This window comes from Macrosteles quadrilineatus, unplaced genomic scaffold (assembly GCF_028750875.1).
Source record: "Macrosteles quadrilineatus isolate MER2022 unplaced genomic scaffold, UCM_ALF_1.0 Scaffold_2__2_contigs__length_208266976, whole genome shotgun sequence".
NCBI lineage: Eukaryota > Metazoa > Arthropoda > Insecta > Hemiptera > Cicadellidae > Macrosteles > Macrosteles quadrilineatus.
This window is the reverse complement of record NW_026542595.1, coordinates 106,344,348-106,362,657: the sequence shown is the minus strand read 5'-3', so window position 1 is coordinate 106,362,657 and position 18,310 is coordinate 106,344,348. Positions and strand designations below refer to the sequence as shown.

Genomic DNA, 18,310 nt, shown 5'->3' with positions numbered 1-18,310 from the left:
GATTACGGCAAAGGCTTCTCCAAGACTTGTTGGACGATGTCTAAAGAAAATTGAACATGTCACCTGCATCTATTTACTTACTATGTTACAGGGTGTCTCAAGTCTGAGTGAACACGCAATGTTATTTATGTACCGTAGTTTTCATTTTTTATTTTTTTCTGACTTCTGTGAATAATGTAACATTGAACCAGAAATAAATTTTGTGAAAAAATTGTTGTCAAAGAATAATAATGTGGGTTACTTGCTTAACACCAATACTTAAGGGTTACTTGTTCTGCACCTCTGAGGCTACAATAGAAATATAGTCGTATGTACTGTTGTTTATTAAATTCATGGTTTTGTGCCATAAATTATAATTTTTCTAGATAGTGTCATAGATAAAACCATAGATAAAACATACTCCCTTAGTAGATTTCTCATCCTTATGGAACAGCTGAAGACAATTTTATTGTTAGTTCTGTACGGTTTATGTAGAGGTCGTGTTTTGTTTACAATTTGTTTCCCATTATTACAGCCATTTAAAACCTCGTTTAACCAAATAATACGATCTAATCATAAACAATAACTTGTCCCCTAGTTATATAACCAAACAGTAAAGCACAAGTCAAGAAATTAACCCTAAAATAATAGAAACAAAGTTTCGTCGACATTAGCGCTCATGTGTCACGTACATGAACTAGACACGAAAAACGTGCTTCAAAATTTACAATGGGATGAGAAATCTACTTGTGTTGGTTAGTCTATGATAAAACATAGTCCCTTAGTAGATTTCCCATCCTTATAAGACAGCTGAAGCCAATGTTATTGTTAGTTCTGTCCGGTTTTCTGTAGATGTCGTGATTTGTTTACAATTTGTTTCTTGTTATTTCAGTAATTTAAAACCTCGTTTAACCAAATAAAAGTATCTAATCATAAACAATAACTCGTCCACTAGCTATACAACCAAGCAGTGAGACACAAATAATGAGAAACTAACCCTAAAATAATAGAAACAAATTGTAAACAAAACATAACTTCTACAGAAAACCAGATGGAATTAACAATAACATTGGCTTCAGCTGTTTTATCTATGATAGTGTGTATTGTTTATTCATTGCCATGAATGCCACGGAGTATTGTGAGATAGCTCACTGGCAATAAAAATATTATCATCCAAAAACAGTTCATGTAACCACAATAACTTAGGATTGTGTAAAGGAAAGGTTCAAGGGTTGATATTTTCCCTGAACAAACAGTCACCATATATGTCAAAAAATCTTTATTTTTACACATCTGAAATAATTTGTACATTTTTAAACAATTAATAAATTTGCACACTGGTTAGTGTCATTCCAAAGGTTGAAGGAAATAAGATTTAAATTTGGCGAACAATATTTAATGAAAGAAAGTGTGAGATTTACACAGCGAGATGGCGTTGCTTGCTCCCGGTTAGAACCCAAACAGTGTAATGTACAAGAGAAGAAGAAGACTATTCTGACATGGATTGGTCCGTTGGCTGGTGTTAGTGGCGAGCTGGCTGCGAAGAGCTCACGAGCTGTACAGTTGGAGAGATTTGATCTGAAAAAATTCAAACACATGTTGAAGAAAACTATTTGGAGGAAGAAGAAATTGCTTTCATAACACTACCTTTTGTATTAATTTTTGAAGATATGCCTAAGGATGTAGTCAGGAACAATTTGTGTACCTGAGGTCGAGGAATGAGTTTAACGGTTTCAACCCAAAAGGAACTAGAAAAAATAGTATTGGTAAAATGTAGTGGGGAGCAGAGTAAAATATGAAAACTCCTTTTAACATCTGCTGTCTTTGCATTTTAACGTGTAGAATATATCTGCTTTATTTAAACCGAGGTCTTCTCCTTCAAATTCCCCCCATATAACACTGGTCATATTAAAGATAAATTATGTTAGTTATGTCTTTTAAGAGAGTTTTTAATTTTAATTTTTTATTTTTTATGAAAGAATGTTGAATTCTTTACTACTTTCTAATTTCAAAAAGTGGGTTGATAGTAATGAAACATTTATTTGGTAAAAACAACCATCATCATGTAAGGTGATTTTCACAAAAATCTCTTGTAAACAGGTCAAACTATGATACAAGTGAGATGTCTAACTTAATTCGATAAACTGAGAGCATAAGATAACAAAAAATACGAGAAACATAAGAGCTTTAGAGTATTTTTCCTTCCTTTTTACCTTTTTTACCTTATTTTTACATTTCCCTTCAAAGTATAAAATACATTCTTTTTAATTTACACATTTTTTTCTACATCCTCTTTAAGAGAGTACCTTCTCTTCCTTACAAAAAAGTTGTTCAATATTCATAGACAATTTTAGGTTATAAATCAATATACTTAACTTTCTACAAACTATTACTGCTTAAGTACCAATTGTCTACAGTTCATCTTCAATATTCCGTGTATGAGGAATCTCTTAACACAGTTCTATTTTATAAACAATGATTGTACCTCGTAAGATGGCGTTTATTCTTCTTCTTCTTCCTCCTCCTCCTCCTCTTCTTCCTCTTCCTCAACCTCCTCGACTTCCTCCTCTTCTTCCTCAGGCTCAGGTTCGTACTCTTCTTTCTCAGCCTTGCCGGCTTCCTCTTCCTCTGGGCTCTCGGGGTCTCCGGGCTTCCTGCCGGGCCTCTCTCCGAACCACTTGGGCAGCTTGGCTAAAATACAATCGACTAAGTTTAGTACGAGAAGAACTATAATAGTAAACTGTATTTTCTAAAGTAGAAATTTGTAATACATTTCAATTTAAATTTAAAAAGTGATATTGAAATAAATTTTGCATTTTTCACCATAATTAGAACCCATTTTTTTTAATTTTGAGGTATTTAAGGACCTTTGCCAATCTTTTGTTGCTAATTCCGTTGGACATTCTTGTAGATAACTCTATCCAGGATTTGATTGCTTTAAAATTTGGATCACAAAACTTAAAATAGTTATGTACCAATAAAAATGCTATAAGTGTTTCCAATTTTAAAATGTAGTTCATTTTTCATAAGTTAACTTATATGTTTAGTAAGAAACATGTTTTGCTCTGGATGATATCACAATTTTCACTAAGTCTTTATTATGGACTTCAAAATAACTGCGTTTTATCTTAGACTGTTACAATCCACTACTTGAGAATGGAGAATATTGGTCTATGATTTAGGAATGTATAATTAAAAAAATATATATGGCATGTAATAGAAATTAACCATGTACAAAGGGTAATTTTTGTCTGTTAGTTTTCCTATTAAAAACAAAGTTTTATTATCCAACATTAAAATATGAATTACAAACTAATGGATGTTTTCAAGGATTCAAAAATGATAACTGTAAAATAAACATGAAGCAGTTAAGACCTCAATACTACTCAAGTACAGTTGTGCCTTCACAGCTGATTGGAACAAACAGCTGATTGAAAATAAACAGCTGATTGGGGAATAAACAGCTGATTGGGGAATAAACAGCTGATTGGGCTGTAGCTGGTATTGTATTAAGTTGGCGATAAGAGCTTTTGAGCAAAATTAAAAGCATTTAACAACAACACACTAACCATTTCTATGAATCAAAAGTAAACAAACACATAAACCTTAACATGCACATACACACAATAAAATCAAATACATCACACAACAAATGAGATAAAAATACAGTTTTATTGATATGAAAGTAACATACAAAAACCATCGGCTTAAACCATTCTTAACCATCCTTAAAGGTTTAAGAGCTAATTACCAAAAGTGTTTCTTCGTGTTAACAAATGCAAACAATTAAAGAAGCAAATACGAAGATGGTAAAATAAAACACTATTAATGATTTTATTCAAAATCTTTTAGAATATGTATTGTATCCACAATTATTCCGGCTTATTTCCTTGAGTTGAATTTAATAACTATTTGTGATAGAAAGTCTAGTGGACAGTTTGAAAACAATTTTGTAGAAATTTTCACAACTTATTCCATTTGATAAGTTTGTCAACACATTGTAGCTAATCTAATAGAATATTTTCAAGTGGTTTATTCTAGCCGGCCTTCAACCAAATATTATAATTATGACACCTTGTGTGTATTTTTACAGATAAACGTCTTCTTTAGCTAGGACCGATTTTTAAAAGCCATCAATAAGAATTATACTTCTTCCATTTTGGGAGGAATATCAAATACACAATGATTTATTGTTGTATCAACACTGGGTATAACTTCAAAATATGAGTAAAATATTTGTTTACTTTCTTTTTCATTGTACCTAATGATAAATGACATAAGCTCCGATCCGATTATTACTAACCGATTAGATATACACTAAAATAGAATTATATTGGTAATTGGCTCTTACAAATTAACATAAACAAGTAATTAATTACAATGCTTATATTATTAACAAGAGCAGAAGACGTAATTACTAATAGAGTAAAATACAGCAAGAAGATGGTTGTGAGTTGTTATCTGATGATCTCTTGAAGAAAGAAAAGAAGAAAAAACCAGCAACTATGCTGACAAAAGCTGTTAAACATTAGGTACATTTGACGTAAAAATAAAAACTGGCAAAGCAACATTAAAAGCTAAGATTTGATGAAAATGGTTTAACATTATGATACAGTAAAAATGTACAAAAGTAAAACTACCTAATAAAATGCTTTTACATAGTCTAAATATTACATGTTTTATTTTAAACATGGGCTAGCTACTATTTCCTTAGTATAAAGCTTGGATTTATAGTATAAATTAGCAATAGGCCTACCTATCCTAAATAAAATGGTTTTATGTTGGAATTGGGCAAAGAAGAAAAGTTTTTTGTTTTTGGTAACTATTCAGAAATCTTCGAATGAAGACTAAACAAGTTGATACCGGTACATTGGTTTCTAAATATTATCTATAGGCAAAGTTTTAATCAATTTCCCTTTTATAAACCCTTTTAGCAATCCGGCCCACTTATCAATAATTTATATTGCAATTTTTTCCCCTCACCTTTACACATTACTTCAGGCTAGTCCTAGAGAATTGCTGCATTATACCATAGATAAAATCCATTGGTGATTTGCGGGATTTGAACCGGGGACCTCGGGCACCGAAGCACACTAGATCAGCTCGCTCCCCCGATTTATTTTACAAATTAAATCTAAGGTAAATACGAACCAAACTAATCAACCATCAACTTTACTTTTAAGCTTATTGTGTGTATTATTTCATATTGCACTTATAACTGATATGTTGTGAATGTTGTACTGCAAACTTGGTCCGTAATGATTCCAAAGCGTGTTAATTGGCATCTATTGGTAACTCACTCTTGGGTCGTCCACCGAACTGAGAGGTCTTCTCCGTCCACTGCTTTTCCATTTGTTCCTTAGTCTGCTCCAAGAGTCCCTGTGGAACCATATTCACACCCACACACGTTAAACACTTTCAGAACATTCGTTAGTATATTCTGAATCTATATACAATTTAGTGGCTGTAAATATCATCACATTTGTCACTCTGATCATTGCTGACCCATAGAGGATATTAGAAGCAAAACAGTTTAACTTTGTTTGAATTACAATCGATTTCTAGGTACTTGATTTTGAAATACCGAGTTACTTTTATTATTCTAAATCGTTTTCAGTTCACCGTTACACAATTAAATTTAAAAATATTCAAAATCTTAAGTATTTCTTTATCAATGTTGACAAAAACTGTGAAAATATTTGCAGCCATTTCAAACAACAGAGGCTACATATACATTGGGACCAAACCGCCTATCTAAGTCATCTTAGGTAGGTTTATGGAGTTCTAGGGAGCATGCTAGGGTCCGGGAAAACCCTATCACACTTTATACCACAAATACTTACTTCTGCTACGCTTTTCAAACGATTCGTATTTACTCTTCCAAGATTTCTCATTATGCTCTGAGAGAAGAGTTTCCCAACCCTAATTGTATCAACACAAATATCGGTCAATAAAAGAACAACATTTTAATTCTACTGTGCTACATACACAAACTACGGACATAAGTAAATAAAAAAAAAAATGTAGCCTAGTTATTAATGAATGTAATAGATCAAAATTATTATCGCAAATAAATTTAAATTTATCTGTAGTAAATTGCTAATTCATAGTATTGCTATGAAATACTTATTGTGACATTTCCACATGAATATTTGGTAATGAGCGTATAAAAGGAAAAAAAGATAAAATAATTAAGTTAATTTCATTAAAATGAATTAGGACAAATATAATTTGTAAAGATACAAATATAATTAAAAGATCAATATAACGTTTAAATATAATTAAAAAGAATAAATTAAACAAATAATTTAATTTTTTTATAAGTAGATTTTCTTATGATTTAAAATATTTAATTATAATTATAATTTTAGTTTTAAATAAATTTAAAACAACATTTTATAAAAATCTTTATATATTTTTTTATTAAATAATAAATTAAATATGATTAAATATAATTTGTAAAGATACAAATTATATAATTAAAAGATAAATATAATGTTTAAATATAATTAAAAAGAATAAATTTTAAAAATAATTTAATTCTTTAATTTTTATTAAATTATTTTTTTAATATTTTTTAAATAATTAATTTTAATTGTAATTTTAAATAAATTTAAAACAACATTTTATAAAATGTTTATATATTATTTTTATTAAATTATAAATTAAATATAATTAAATATAATTTGTAAAGATACAAATAATATAATAAAAGATAAATATAATGTTTAAATATAATTAAAAAGAATAAATTTAAAAAATAATTTAATTCTTTAATTTTTATTAAATTATTTTTTTAATAATTTTAAAATAATTAATTTTAATTGTAATTTTAAATAAATTTAAACAACATTTTATAGAATGTTTCTATATATTTTTTTAGCAAATAATAAATTAATATGAATAAATATCATTTGTTAAGATACAAATACAATTAAAAGATAAATATGATGTTTAAATATAATTAAAAAGAATATAAATTAAATAAATTATTTAATTATTTAATTTAAAAAATAAAATATATTTTTAATCATTTAAAAATATTTTATTTTAATTTTGAATAATTTTAAACATTTTATAAATTTGTGAAAAACATTTTTATTCTATTAAATACTAGTAAAGGTACAAATATAGTTTGTATTATTTTAAAATATACTTCAGCAGGGTTGTTTATAACTGTCTTCAATGGCTTGCTTCGTCAAATTTATCTATACAACTTTTTTTTACAACAAATGTAGAATTCAATGATTTTCTTGCACAATCGAGAATGTCTTGAAAATTCTTTTGTGAATGGGTTAGTTACAATAGGTAGGTACGGAATTTTTAGTTACAAAACAACAACGAAAATCTAAAATATTGTAGACAAAATGAACATCCTTATGGACATAAGAGTACATATTGTTGTGAAAGACATTGTATTTTTATGTATTCTTTTATCAGCCAAATAGCTGAAGGATTTGTTTAGTTATTTATTTTTAAAAGACAGTATAGAAGGTAGGAATTAATTGAAATATATTGACAAATACTTACGCCCTCGAAGAGCTTCTTCTTGTCGTCATACGACCTGGTGTCCACTCGCCGCTCATATTTGGAGGCGACCTGGATCTTGGGCTGAGGTAAAGCATAATAATTATTGTAAACTTGACCCGTATGGTTAAAACTGGTATAGTACTTGGTTAACTACACTAGAGTATAACTAACATTAAATCAAAATATAAGTAGGTTGTATCATTAAAAATTACATCTTTAAAATAGTTTTACGTCAACTTATTTACTAAAACCATGACTATCCTAAGGATTTTACTGTTTGTAGATTTACTATGCTCTTCGCACAGTCTATCAATTTATTGATACTTTTATATTTTTCTAATAGGTAATGTAAAATTACGTTGGCAAGGTTATAAACACACCATGTAAATCATAACATTTAATCGATCTTACTTACGGGGTACTTTCCTGTCAGGGCTCTGAAAAAGAAAAGAATAAATTGTTAATATATTACACCATTTGTAAGATTGAGAGAGTTTAGGTCCTAAACACATCATGTTAAGTAAAAATCTTTGTTTCCTTCATCTTCCTTGTACAAAAATCTATGTATGTCTATAAATAATACCAGAATATATATATATGAGTTTCGCAATGTTAACGTACTTTAGGTACGACCATTTTTTTTTTCTAAGTAGCCGTTTCAGTTCAGTTCTTAGAGTTGAAATGTTTCTCATAACAGCATTGTTTACTTTTATAACAGCATAGTATTACATAACAACACAGGTAATGGGCCAATGAGGTTCAAGGATTGAGAGAGAAGAAGTGAAATTGTAATGATTCGAACTTCAACTAATCAGCTGTTCAGGCCAATTTAATTGTTGAGTGGTGCAATTAGTGTTTGGTACAATGTTTCATTGTATCAATGTCAGTGGCAATGAGATCGTTGCGTAAACTACTATTAACTACATGAACGCATAACTAATTCAGTTTTGTTTTAAATTAAAGTCTCTTTACCAAGCTATAATTATGTTTTAATTTAAGTGTATAGTTAAACAACACATAATGGCAATGTTTCAATTGATTTAAATGACAATAGCCCAACAAATTAATTAAAATTTACTTACTCAGGGTCAAGACCTTTCTTGAGAGCCTTGTGCCTGAGCTGCTGCTTCTGTCTCTCCTTCAGCTCCTTAAGCTGTAATCAGAACGAAAATTGGTTACATATAAACAGAAAATACTATGAGAGCTTGAACGCACATGTAATAGCTTATTAACTAATTATTATTTCTAAAGTGAAGTATCAACCATTCCCAGACTACAGGCGGATATATTTGCCAGCATTTTGTACATAGCAGACGGTTGGCAGATATATTTGCTGATTATTATGACAGTTATTGTTATAGTTGATTGTCTATAACAACATTAATCTCGTACAACAATTTTTTTGTTCAATTATATCTTTAACCGATGTACGAGGAATGTTTTTTTTTTAGAAAAATAAGAAAACTAAATTTAAAAAATAAAAAATGTAATAAAAAAATTTAAAAAAAGAATACAAAAAAAAATTAAAAATGTAATACACGAATTTTTGCATTAAAAAAGATACAAAAATATTTTGTACAAAAGAGCTGCATAAGTCGAATATTTGCAGCATTCTATAAATTATAGATAGAAAAAATATTTTAGTTTCTATCCAAAATAATATTGCTGTCTGTTTACATACTATAGGCGGTCTGGGAAGGGTTAAGTTTTTATCCAAGTTGTCTATATCAATGTCTTGGCTGTCTTAAAAAACCAGTCAATCGAGAATCATAAACTCCTGTAATGAATGTTGCAGGAACCCCATAAAAAATTGGAGGGTTTTTTTAGAATAGTAAAATGTTGTTAAGCAAGTTCATCTTGTAGTATTTATAACTTTTGTAACACAATGAAATTCTTTATGGTAAGTATTTTCATTAAACTGTTATCTAAAAAAAATAAGTTTTACTAAACCTCTTCATTATTCTTACAAAATTTGATTATACTGTAGAGAAATAGTAGTTTTCATCACTAGGAGCGAAAGTGGCTCTTTTTGGTACGCAATTGTATTTTACAAAATACGACTAAGTACTAAAAACACATGTTTGCTCCGTGTGATGAACAACTATTTTCTGTGGAAATGCTGTGTGGATACAAACTTAGAAGACATAACTTAAGGTAACTCCCCCCCTCTCAAGGGGGAGGGGTGTACCTCTTGAGGTTATACAAGTCGTCATCAATGTTTACATTTCAATTTTCTATAAACATAATGGTGATTAGCAGCGTTTTCATAATGCACTTATAAAATTTAGAGGTTAGCGAACCGAAAAATTTACCATAAGTTTTTTCTGTTCCCTATTTGAAGCTACCCAAAAACCATGATTTTGTGGGCGAATTAGAGAACAAAAAAAGGCTGCTTTTCGGACAGTATGATGGAAATTGAATTTAACTCATTCTAAATCAACGTAATCCACTTTGGTACAATTTAATTTTGCAAATTTTACTTTTCAAAGCACGTACGTCATAGTCCTGTCTCTTCTGCCTCTCTTCCAGATCGTACTTTTCTGTTTCCAGTTTGACGATCTGGTCCCACAGCTCCTGAGCTTTGCCTTTCAGCTTGTCGATGCTGAGTCCGTCGATGCTCAAGGGCTTGATCCTGATACTGAGGGAGATCTTCTTCTCTTCTTCCAACTGTTCCTTGGTCTTGTTCCTCTCAATTTGTGCTGATGACAGGTTCATCTAGAAACCACAATTGTTTTATTCCAGTTTGTTTTGACAGTATGAATTTTGGTAGTTAATATTACTCCTACATTATTGTATACGGTTTAGCACATGGCTGTTGGCAATAGCAATAAACAATGCAAGAAAGTAGTGACATTATTAATTTTATACCTATTAGAAAAAAAACAAATAGTTTGTCAAGATATTTTATTTCAAGTGACATATATAAAATACATAGACCTATTCATTACCAAATATTATTTAGGGGTGTCTGCAGTAATTTTTATCCTACTAATAAGCTTGTCACTTTTTATTTAAAGTTTGAATTTTCATAATCAATTATAAAATATTGCCATATATTTTTCTTGTTCAAATATTTTGATTAACTCTAACTATACATGTTTTGGTTGGATCTTTGCAAACTAAAAAGGAATTTACCTTTTTGCAGGTATAATTTAGATGTGGATTCTTATGCTTTTTGAATTATTGGTATCCCAAGATTGCATGAAATAGAGGATTATGTTTATACTCTTATTAAGTACAAAATTTTCAGAAGTTACTTACTAAACTACATATAGAATAAGTTATTTAATTTTGAAAAGTATTTACAACTTACATCAGTCTTCCTGTTAATGGTGAAGTTGGGTCCCTTTCCTTTGCCTTGGTCCTGCAAACATATCAAATCAATTATACTCAAAATAATATTATAGTCTAGCTCTAAGATTCCCTTGAGTTTAATCTTGATTTCCTTTCCAGGCGATAAAATTTTGAAATTCTATTTCCAATTATGCTTTGTAAGACATACAGTACTTTTGTCGAAACAATTAGTTTGATCTTAAATAAAAATAACATAGTTATTTTTTTATCATAAAGATGACAATAAACATTGAATTATCATATTGCAAATAAAAACTAAATTTAAGAAACTTTATCATCATACAACATTTAAAAAGTCAACTTAAGCAAAAAACCTTAAAACTTCGCTGAAAGCTTATAAAGTCAAATTACTAATACAAGGCATAGCGATACAATATTCTACACAACACATTAGAATTTGAGCGGCGTTTTCTATATACACATTATTTACTGAAGCGTAAATTTATACCAAGTATAAAAAACATTTCAAAATCAGACACTTGAATAAATACAGCGATAGTACCAAAGATTGCACAGCTTATAGAGATACAGATGAAAATTGTTGTGAAGAAAAGCGCTTGTACACTGTTTATGACACTTTGTAATAAATTGCAAGTAATAATACAGGTGTTCTGAATAAACTATTGTGAAGCACAGAAAGCGAAAGAAGGTAATATGAAGAATAAACACATTTTGAAATGTTAGGTGAGGTGGAAAAAGTGATAGCTTGTACATTTACTTCAACGCCTTACCTTTCGTGGAGATGTTGGTGTAATGTGTGAATTTAAATGTAATGTATATCAAGATTGGATTAAAATTTAAATTGTCGTTGAAAATGATCACTTATTTTGTGTGTCAACTTTCGTCAATAGATACTCACCACCGTACCCTGAAATATCAATATAATGATTATATTAACAATAAAACACGCATGAAAACAAATAACACTATCTACTGATAAATCATGCCATGGTGCAAAACTAAGACATTTTTGGCTAGTGCAAATTTCAAAGGTGTACGATTTCGTTTGTACTGTACTAATCATATTTCAAAGGTAAACTAGTTTTAGGATACCACACTAGAGACGTTACAAACATTTTACTTGTGAATTTATGTTTTACAGAAATAGATTTTCTTTTAAAGACACATAAATTGTAAATAACAATAATAATATAACTATCCTCAAATGTTGCGATTTGTTTTAATCAATATAACCTCTACTCAAATAAATTACATTCTGAAAAGTGCAAACAAAATTAATTTTAATACGGGATATGAATAAAATACTAGAAAACATTTCAGTTCAGATGTTTTTCTTTGGTGACTTGAAATATTCACACACTAACGTGCTAAAACTGGGCTCCAGAAACAAATTTGTGTTTTCAGAAAAAAAGTTATCCAAACAACATCACAGATTTTTGTTGAGGGTTCAGGAATTTAACAGCAGGAGAAGCCATACTTACAAAGCACCAGGATTGAAAGCATTGGAAGGGTGTTGAAAGAAATCCAAGGGTTCATATAACTTTTGTGCCATTTCATTATAATCACCTACTTACAGATTTATTGAATTCTAATAAAACTCTACAATCGAAGATAATTTAAGGATCTAAAGCTGATAAAAGACGAAAACCTTGTGTGGACGAAAAACTTAGTTTGGAAAGCCGAAATAAAACATCTTTTGCACTCAAAGTCTCTAAAAAATTGCAAATCTCTAATTGCAAATCCTAAGCAATTTCTGAGTAATATCATAAAAAAAAATATGATGAATATCGAAAAATGTGAGTTCTTATATCGAAGGCTTAAAACCTCTTGTGTACTTTAACAGTAAGAATCTACTGTTTGTTGGTTGTTATTTATTAGATAATAAATAAAGTTATTTGTTTTAAATAATTTAGAAAAATATACTAATGTTTAGTGTTGAAAAGTAATTTCTGTAAAAGCTATTGCATATTACGAGAATTTAACAAATTTAATATTATTAATTGGTAATTTTGAATGAGGTCTGTGTTTTCTTGAAGTCTGATTCCATTTTAATCCTGTAAAAAGGAAATATTTCTTGCATGATTGGATTAAATAACTGCATTACTACAATATATACAGTTTACACTGGTAGAAAAAAACATGGATTCTAAAATGGATAGTTTACGCGCAACAATAGAAGATAATGCTTTTGTAAAATTAAGTCTGAAAATGTGCTCAAAATGCGAAAACACATTCTACTTTCTTCCCATAGTGTAAATGATTCAGAAAAGCTAGGTGAAAATATATAAAGGCCTTCTTTTGGGACATTCTAAATTCATACAATTTCTTTCGTTGGTTAATTTCCCAATGTGTATTGCTATCAACACAATCATGAACACTTTGGTAATTTCCACATGATATTGCAATAACAAACCATATTCTAGTACTTTATTTCATTTCCTACCTTGAGGGCAGACATCATTGCTTGCCTCTTCTTTTCTGCTTCTTCCAAGCGCCGTCTCTTCTCTTCGATGTCTCTCTGTTTCTTCTCTTCTACTTCCCGCTGTCTTCTCTCTTCTTCCTGCTTCTTCCTCTCAGCCATGCGCTTTTCTTCGTCCGCTCGCATAACCTAGAAAGTCCAAAGTAAGATGTAAGTGATTGATGGAGATTTATCGTAAAAGTTGAAAAATTGAGTATCCTTATATATAACACGTGAATGCGATTCCTACAAAACACTACTCCTCCATTAATAATGGACAGATTTTTTCAAACGACGTGTCAAAATTACATATTTTTTGTGTGGACCTTTTACCATTTCCTGTAATAAGAGTTCTCGGGCTTTCCCCCACAGGCCATCAAAATTCCAATGTATTTCTTATGAAGAAAATATTTTGTGTACTTGAGCAGACAAATAATTTGTTTTGAGCATTCGTTTTCAGAGTGAGTGAGTTTTCAGTTTCGATAACTGGAGTAGAGTGATTGATTACATTATCTTTGAGTTGACTCTTTTAAGTAATTGGAAATTATGATATGTCTGTTATTCGTTTTGAAATAATGCCTGTAATACTTTGCAATTAATTGAATTCGAGCAACACGTGCACTAGTTCTTTATATTAAATGCACGTCTCTAAAAATTTTAAATTTTTATTTAGACCTGCTCAGTGGAATGTAAAAAAAATGTTTTAGATTAAAAATACTACGGATATTCTACTACAAATATTAATATTAAATATAGTCTGATTAGACGTGTTTGTGGTGATTGCTTACCTTCATATTTGTATTGTATAGTAACAGATTTTAATTTTTTAAGATATATTTTAACTATAAATCCATCAAATAAACAAACATAAATACGAGTAACTATAAGTAATCAAAGCTTCGATTTGCCTTGCTAAAAACACCGAAACTTTTTATAAAAATTGCTCAAGGTATTTTACTTGATCTTTCGTACCTTTCGCTTGGCCTGTTTCTCCTTCAGTTTCTTGAGGTCGTCCTCCTCCTTTGACCGTTGCTTGCGCCATTCTGCAATGTATTCCTTCAATTGTTCGTCAAGGGCAGATGTCTTGGCTTCTTGACGCTGTAATTGAACAAACAATTTATATTTCTATTGTTATCTTTAAACAGCGATGGATTAGACCTTAAGAAATGTCTAAGGTTTGTACCTATGGGTTTGCAAATCTTTAAGACCAAAAGAACATTCATCGTAATAGGAATCTTTGAGTTAGTGTGAATGTTGGTAAAAAAATATGTTTGTGGTTATTATTATAATGGTTTTACTTAAATGGCAAACTAACTATTAAAAGCGTAGTCACTGTTTTACTGAACAAAAGTGATACCTCGATTTCAAAAAATTCTTTACGATTTTATTAGGTTCTACCTTAAGAGAACTATTAAGAACAGCCACCATTAGATAGAACAACGAAAATGCATCTTCTTGTTTGGAACAATAGATTGTGAAAGAACAAAAAACGTAATGACTAGAAAAATGTTAACCTGATTTGAAATATAATTTTTAGAAAACGTTTGCAATAAAATAATCTGCTTTATTCAAATAGTGATAGTTTATATTCTATTTAATTTTGATAGAAAAAAAAACATAGTTCCCTTTTTTAAATTATTTTGTTTTAAACACTTTATATAAAATTTTAAAGTTAAAATATTTTTTTGAACCAAAGGAAATACTCGCCAGCTGGAGTTATCTCCCTAAGATCATTTACTTCAACCGTGGGCTTATGCCATGTAGTTTGAGTGGGTTCTACCCGTTAGCCTTAAGTTTAATTCAAGATGGTACATTTTATGGATTGAAATATGGTTCAAAATTGAACATCACTCTATTTCTCAAGCTCTCAACATTCTAAAACTAGTTTGTTTCTAATGATTGTGTGCTTTTTGGGCTCTTAACATATCAGTGCTCGCAATGGACGGGGAAAAATAATTTTGAACTATTATTTAGAAGTTAGAATTGCATGTGAAAAAGACTAATCTACCGATTTTAAAAATGATTTTGCAAATACTTAAAGAAACAATTACGAAGTTTCTGTTCATCCTGTGCAAAGTATTGATCTTTGTGAATATTTTACAGTATATTTCACCACGATAAAACACTTAATTAATGCTACGGGGTTCTTTTTTGTTGGACCATGTTAACGCGGTAACCAGCCTGCGGGTAAAACCCTCTTAAGGAATATTCTAACTTTTTTTAAGATTGAAAAACTTACCTTGACGAACTCGGGGTCTCCTCCCTCACCCCTGAAAACAGTGAGAAGGGCTTGTCACATTACTGAGTACTTAAAAAGTTAAATCAGCGATAAGAGAATGTAAATACTTTTTATTTCAGACATTTAAATAACAGGTTGTATAGTTTTGTTTCTAAAACGTTACCGTACGTAGAACATTTATCCTCCCATTCATACAATGACATACAAATTTGACACGATACAAATACATTTACTGAACATTGTTGAAACATTTACATGCAACAAACACAGTGACACATTCAAATAGGAACTTCTAAATGAGAGTTGACAAAATACAGTGTCTAATTTTTGTTATCTGGATACAGACAGATTATTTTAGCTTGCATTACAAAAGATTTCTGGAAATCAAAAGGGGTTCCAAAAACGTTGACGTTTACATAACGTGGATACAAATTTGTAAATAAACCTAATTATATTAAAATATAAAAGAATGATTTTCATCATGCAACCAATACTTAATGAGCGAGTCGGCAGTTGCAAGAACAGCCAATAGCTTACAATGAAGAAAAATCGAATCATTCTCCCATTTAACACACATTTAACATTGAATAAAAACCATGCAACACCAGGCTAAGTTCTTAGGTTGCTTTTGATGGTGAAATGACATTAAATTCTCTTGACCAATTTTCATGAGATAACAGCTGACATAGAGTTAATCAAATTTAAATTTAAACTTAAAATACACGAAAGGTATGTTTGTTTACATATTGAATTTATTATGCGATTATAATCTTCTAATTATATAATTCTATTAACGTACCTGAATTTCAGCCTCTATTTAAGTGGTGTATATTTAAAATATATAAGTAAATTACGTTTTTGACGATGTGTTGTAAATTGTCTTACACTAGATGAACTGATGAGGATTTCTATTAAAAAGGATGGACTGAATGAATGATTGAGAGAATGATTAGTAACAAGTTAAATGGAATGATAAGAATACGAAAGTAAGTATATATATTTTTGTAAGTTCTCATAAGAGTATAAGTTTTGTTATCTAGGTAACACGTGTTTCAGTTTAAAATATCAATTTTACCAATTATCTTTTCAAAAACTTACCGTAAAAGTTCTTGCGTGAAGGGGACTACTTTATGTTGTTTAAAAGTTGAAATTGTAAACTTTTTTGTATGATATTTTACACTTAGAAATATATCTTAATTTGAGATGTTGTTTTTAGCAAATCGGATCACTTTTTACTGCTGTTGACCTGGAACATTTTTAATTCACATGCACGGATACCATTTAGATTTTGTACAAAATCGATATTGTGATTCAAAAACATTCAATTTGCGCCTTAAACCGGCAAAGTCTGTGTTTCACGTTGCGTATGTGAAGATTATTTACAAAATGGCGTGAACAAAAAGCGCGGGTTACTTACAAAAACCCAACCAGTGAGTGAGGTTTTATGTACAAAAATATCAAAGCACATAAAATATCAAAAACCGTGCTTTCAAAAACTGTGATTTGGGGCTGTGTTAAGACATCAAATGGAGTCTGAAAACCAGGGAAAACTCAAAACCTGCACTCGCCGACTTTAGATAGGTTCGGAGGAACTTACTTCTGAGAAATGGAAGGTCTAGCACTAGAAACAACAAGATCAACTATTAGATAAGCTCTAGACTAATATACTAGACTACACATCAATTTGGTAAAATGGTCATTTGATTACTTGACAAAGACAAAAACATCAGAACAATAAGCAGCTGGGTAATTGTAAAATTTCATGTAGAGAAATGTCAAATACAAAACTGTTCTCCTCGCCTAAGAAAGCTAACTTTTTTATTTATATTTAAAATATCGACAGTTTTATGAAGTGGTACAACCACTGATCGTCATATTAATCATCAATATATTGGTGTATAACGGATTTGAACCTGGAAATTGCAGAAAAAGTTCCACATTCTAACTACGGAGCCAACGGACCCTGGATGAGTGATTATTTTTTTATAATGTTTATTTCGCTTTGTTTGGGACTCAACCCCTTTTTATAAGTAACTAAAAGAAAAACATTGTTCAAAAGCAAAAATGTCAGATTTTCCGACTAATACTCTGTGTCCCATTTTAACGTGGTATACACCCCCTTATTTCGTTGGGCTATCCCAACATTATAAAAGTCTAACCATAGCTAACTAATAAAAGTCGACCACTAAACCACAAGACTTGTAAGGATTTTTATCATTCTGGTAGTATCATTCTTGTAGTATTGCAGCCTCAAAGAGTAACCGATCTGAATTTCACACTATTTAATTAATAATGGTAAATATTAATCAAATTTAAAAGAAATCAAGTAATCTAATGGCCATTATTTGTTTGGAATACAATTCATGCTGACCTAGCTACCAATTTACTTCCTTTGGGGGCGAACGAAGAATAAAAAAACACTTGAAGCTTATGATAGAATTTAACTACCACTGACCTTTATGTGTTTTTTTTTTCATTAAAACACATAAAACGGCTACCAAATAGTAGCCCTAAGAAATACATAACTTAAGAATAGTGTACAGAAACTTAAACAGTAAATATTAGGTGATACAGTCGAGAAAAAAAGCTTATGTTACTGCTTACACACAAAAATCAAAAGTACAGTAAACGCTCAACAAATATTATAGCACTTACTAAACAGGTAAGCCCCTATATCATTAGGGTATTAATTAAAAGACAGTAAAATATATCAAAACAAATTTTACACCAATGAACAAAAACTACATAAATGAGGAAACATTATATATTATATATTCTATTATTATATA

At 29.9% G+C, this 18,310-nt stretch overlaps 1 protein-coding gene across 8 annotated transcripts in view; it reads right to left on the bottom strand.

Moving 5' to 3' along the window:
• Positions 1–1,243: 1,243 nt before the first annotated feature.
• LOC128986206 (troponin T) overlaps positions 1,244–18,310 on the bottom strand; it is a 30,489-nt gene continuing 13,422 nt past the window's right edge. For 5 of the 8 annotated variants that reach the window (XM_054406422.1, XM_054406425.1, XM_054406424.1 and 2 more), the window contains 11 exons: positions 15,522–15,552; positions 14,255–14,380; positions 13,268–13,432; positions 10,823–10,873; positions 10,006–10,224; positions 8,592–8,662; positions 7,925–7,946; positions 7,510–7,590; positions 5,823–5,901; positions 2,465–2,670; positions 1,244–1,557 (listed from right to left, as the gene is read on the bottom strand). In XM_054406422.1, coding sequence (XP_054262397.1) covers positions 2,480–2,670; positions 5,823–5,901; positions 7,510–7,590; positions 7,925–7,946; positions 8,592–8,662; positions 10,006–10,224; positions 10,823–10,873; positions 13,268–13,432; positions 14,255–14,380; positions 15,522–15,552 — 1,036 coding nt within the window. In that variant the 3' untranslated portion in view covers positions 1,244–1,557; positions 2,465–2,479. Of the gene's footprint in view, positions 1,558–2,464; positions 2,671–5,279; positions 5,359–5,822; positions 5,902–7,509; positions 7,591–7,924; positions 7,947–8,591; positions 8,663–10,005; positions 10,225–10,822; positions 10,874–13,267; positions 13,433–14,254; positions 14,381–15,521; positions 15,553–17,118; positions 17,143–18,310 lie in introns of all 8 variants that reach the window. The other 3 variants (XM_054406418.1, XM_054406420.1, XM_054406419.1) reach the window with 2 other exon arrangements.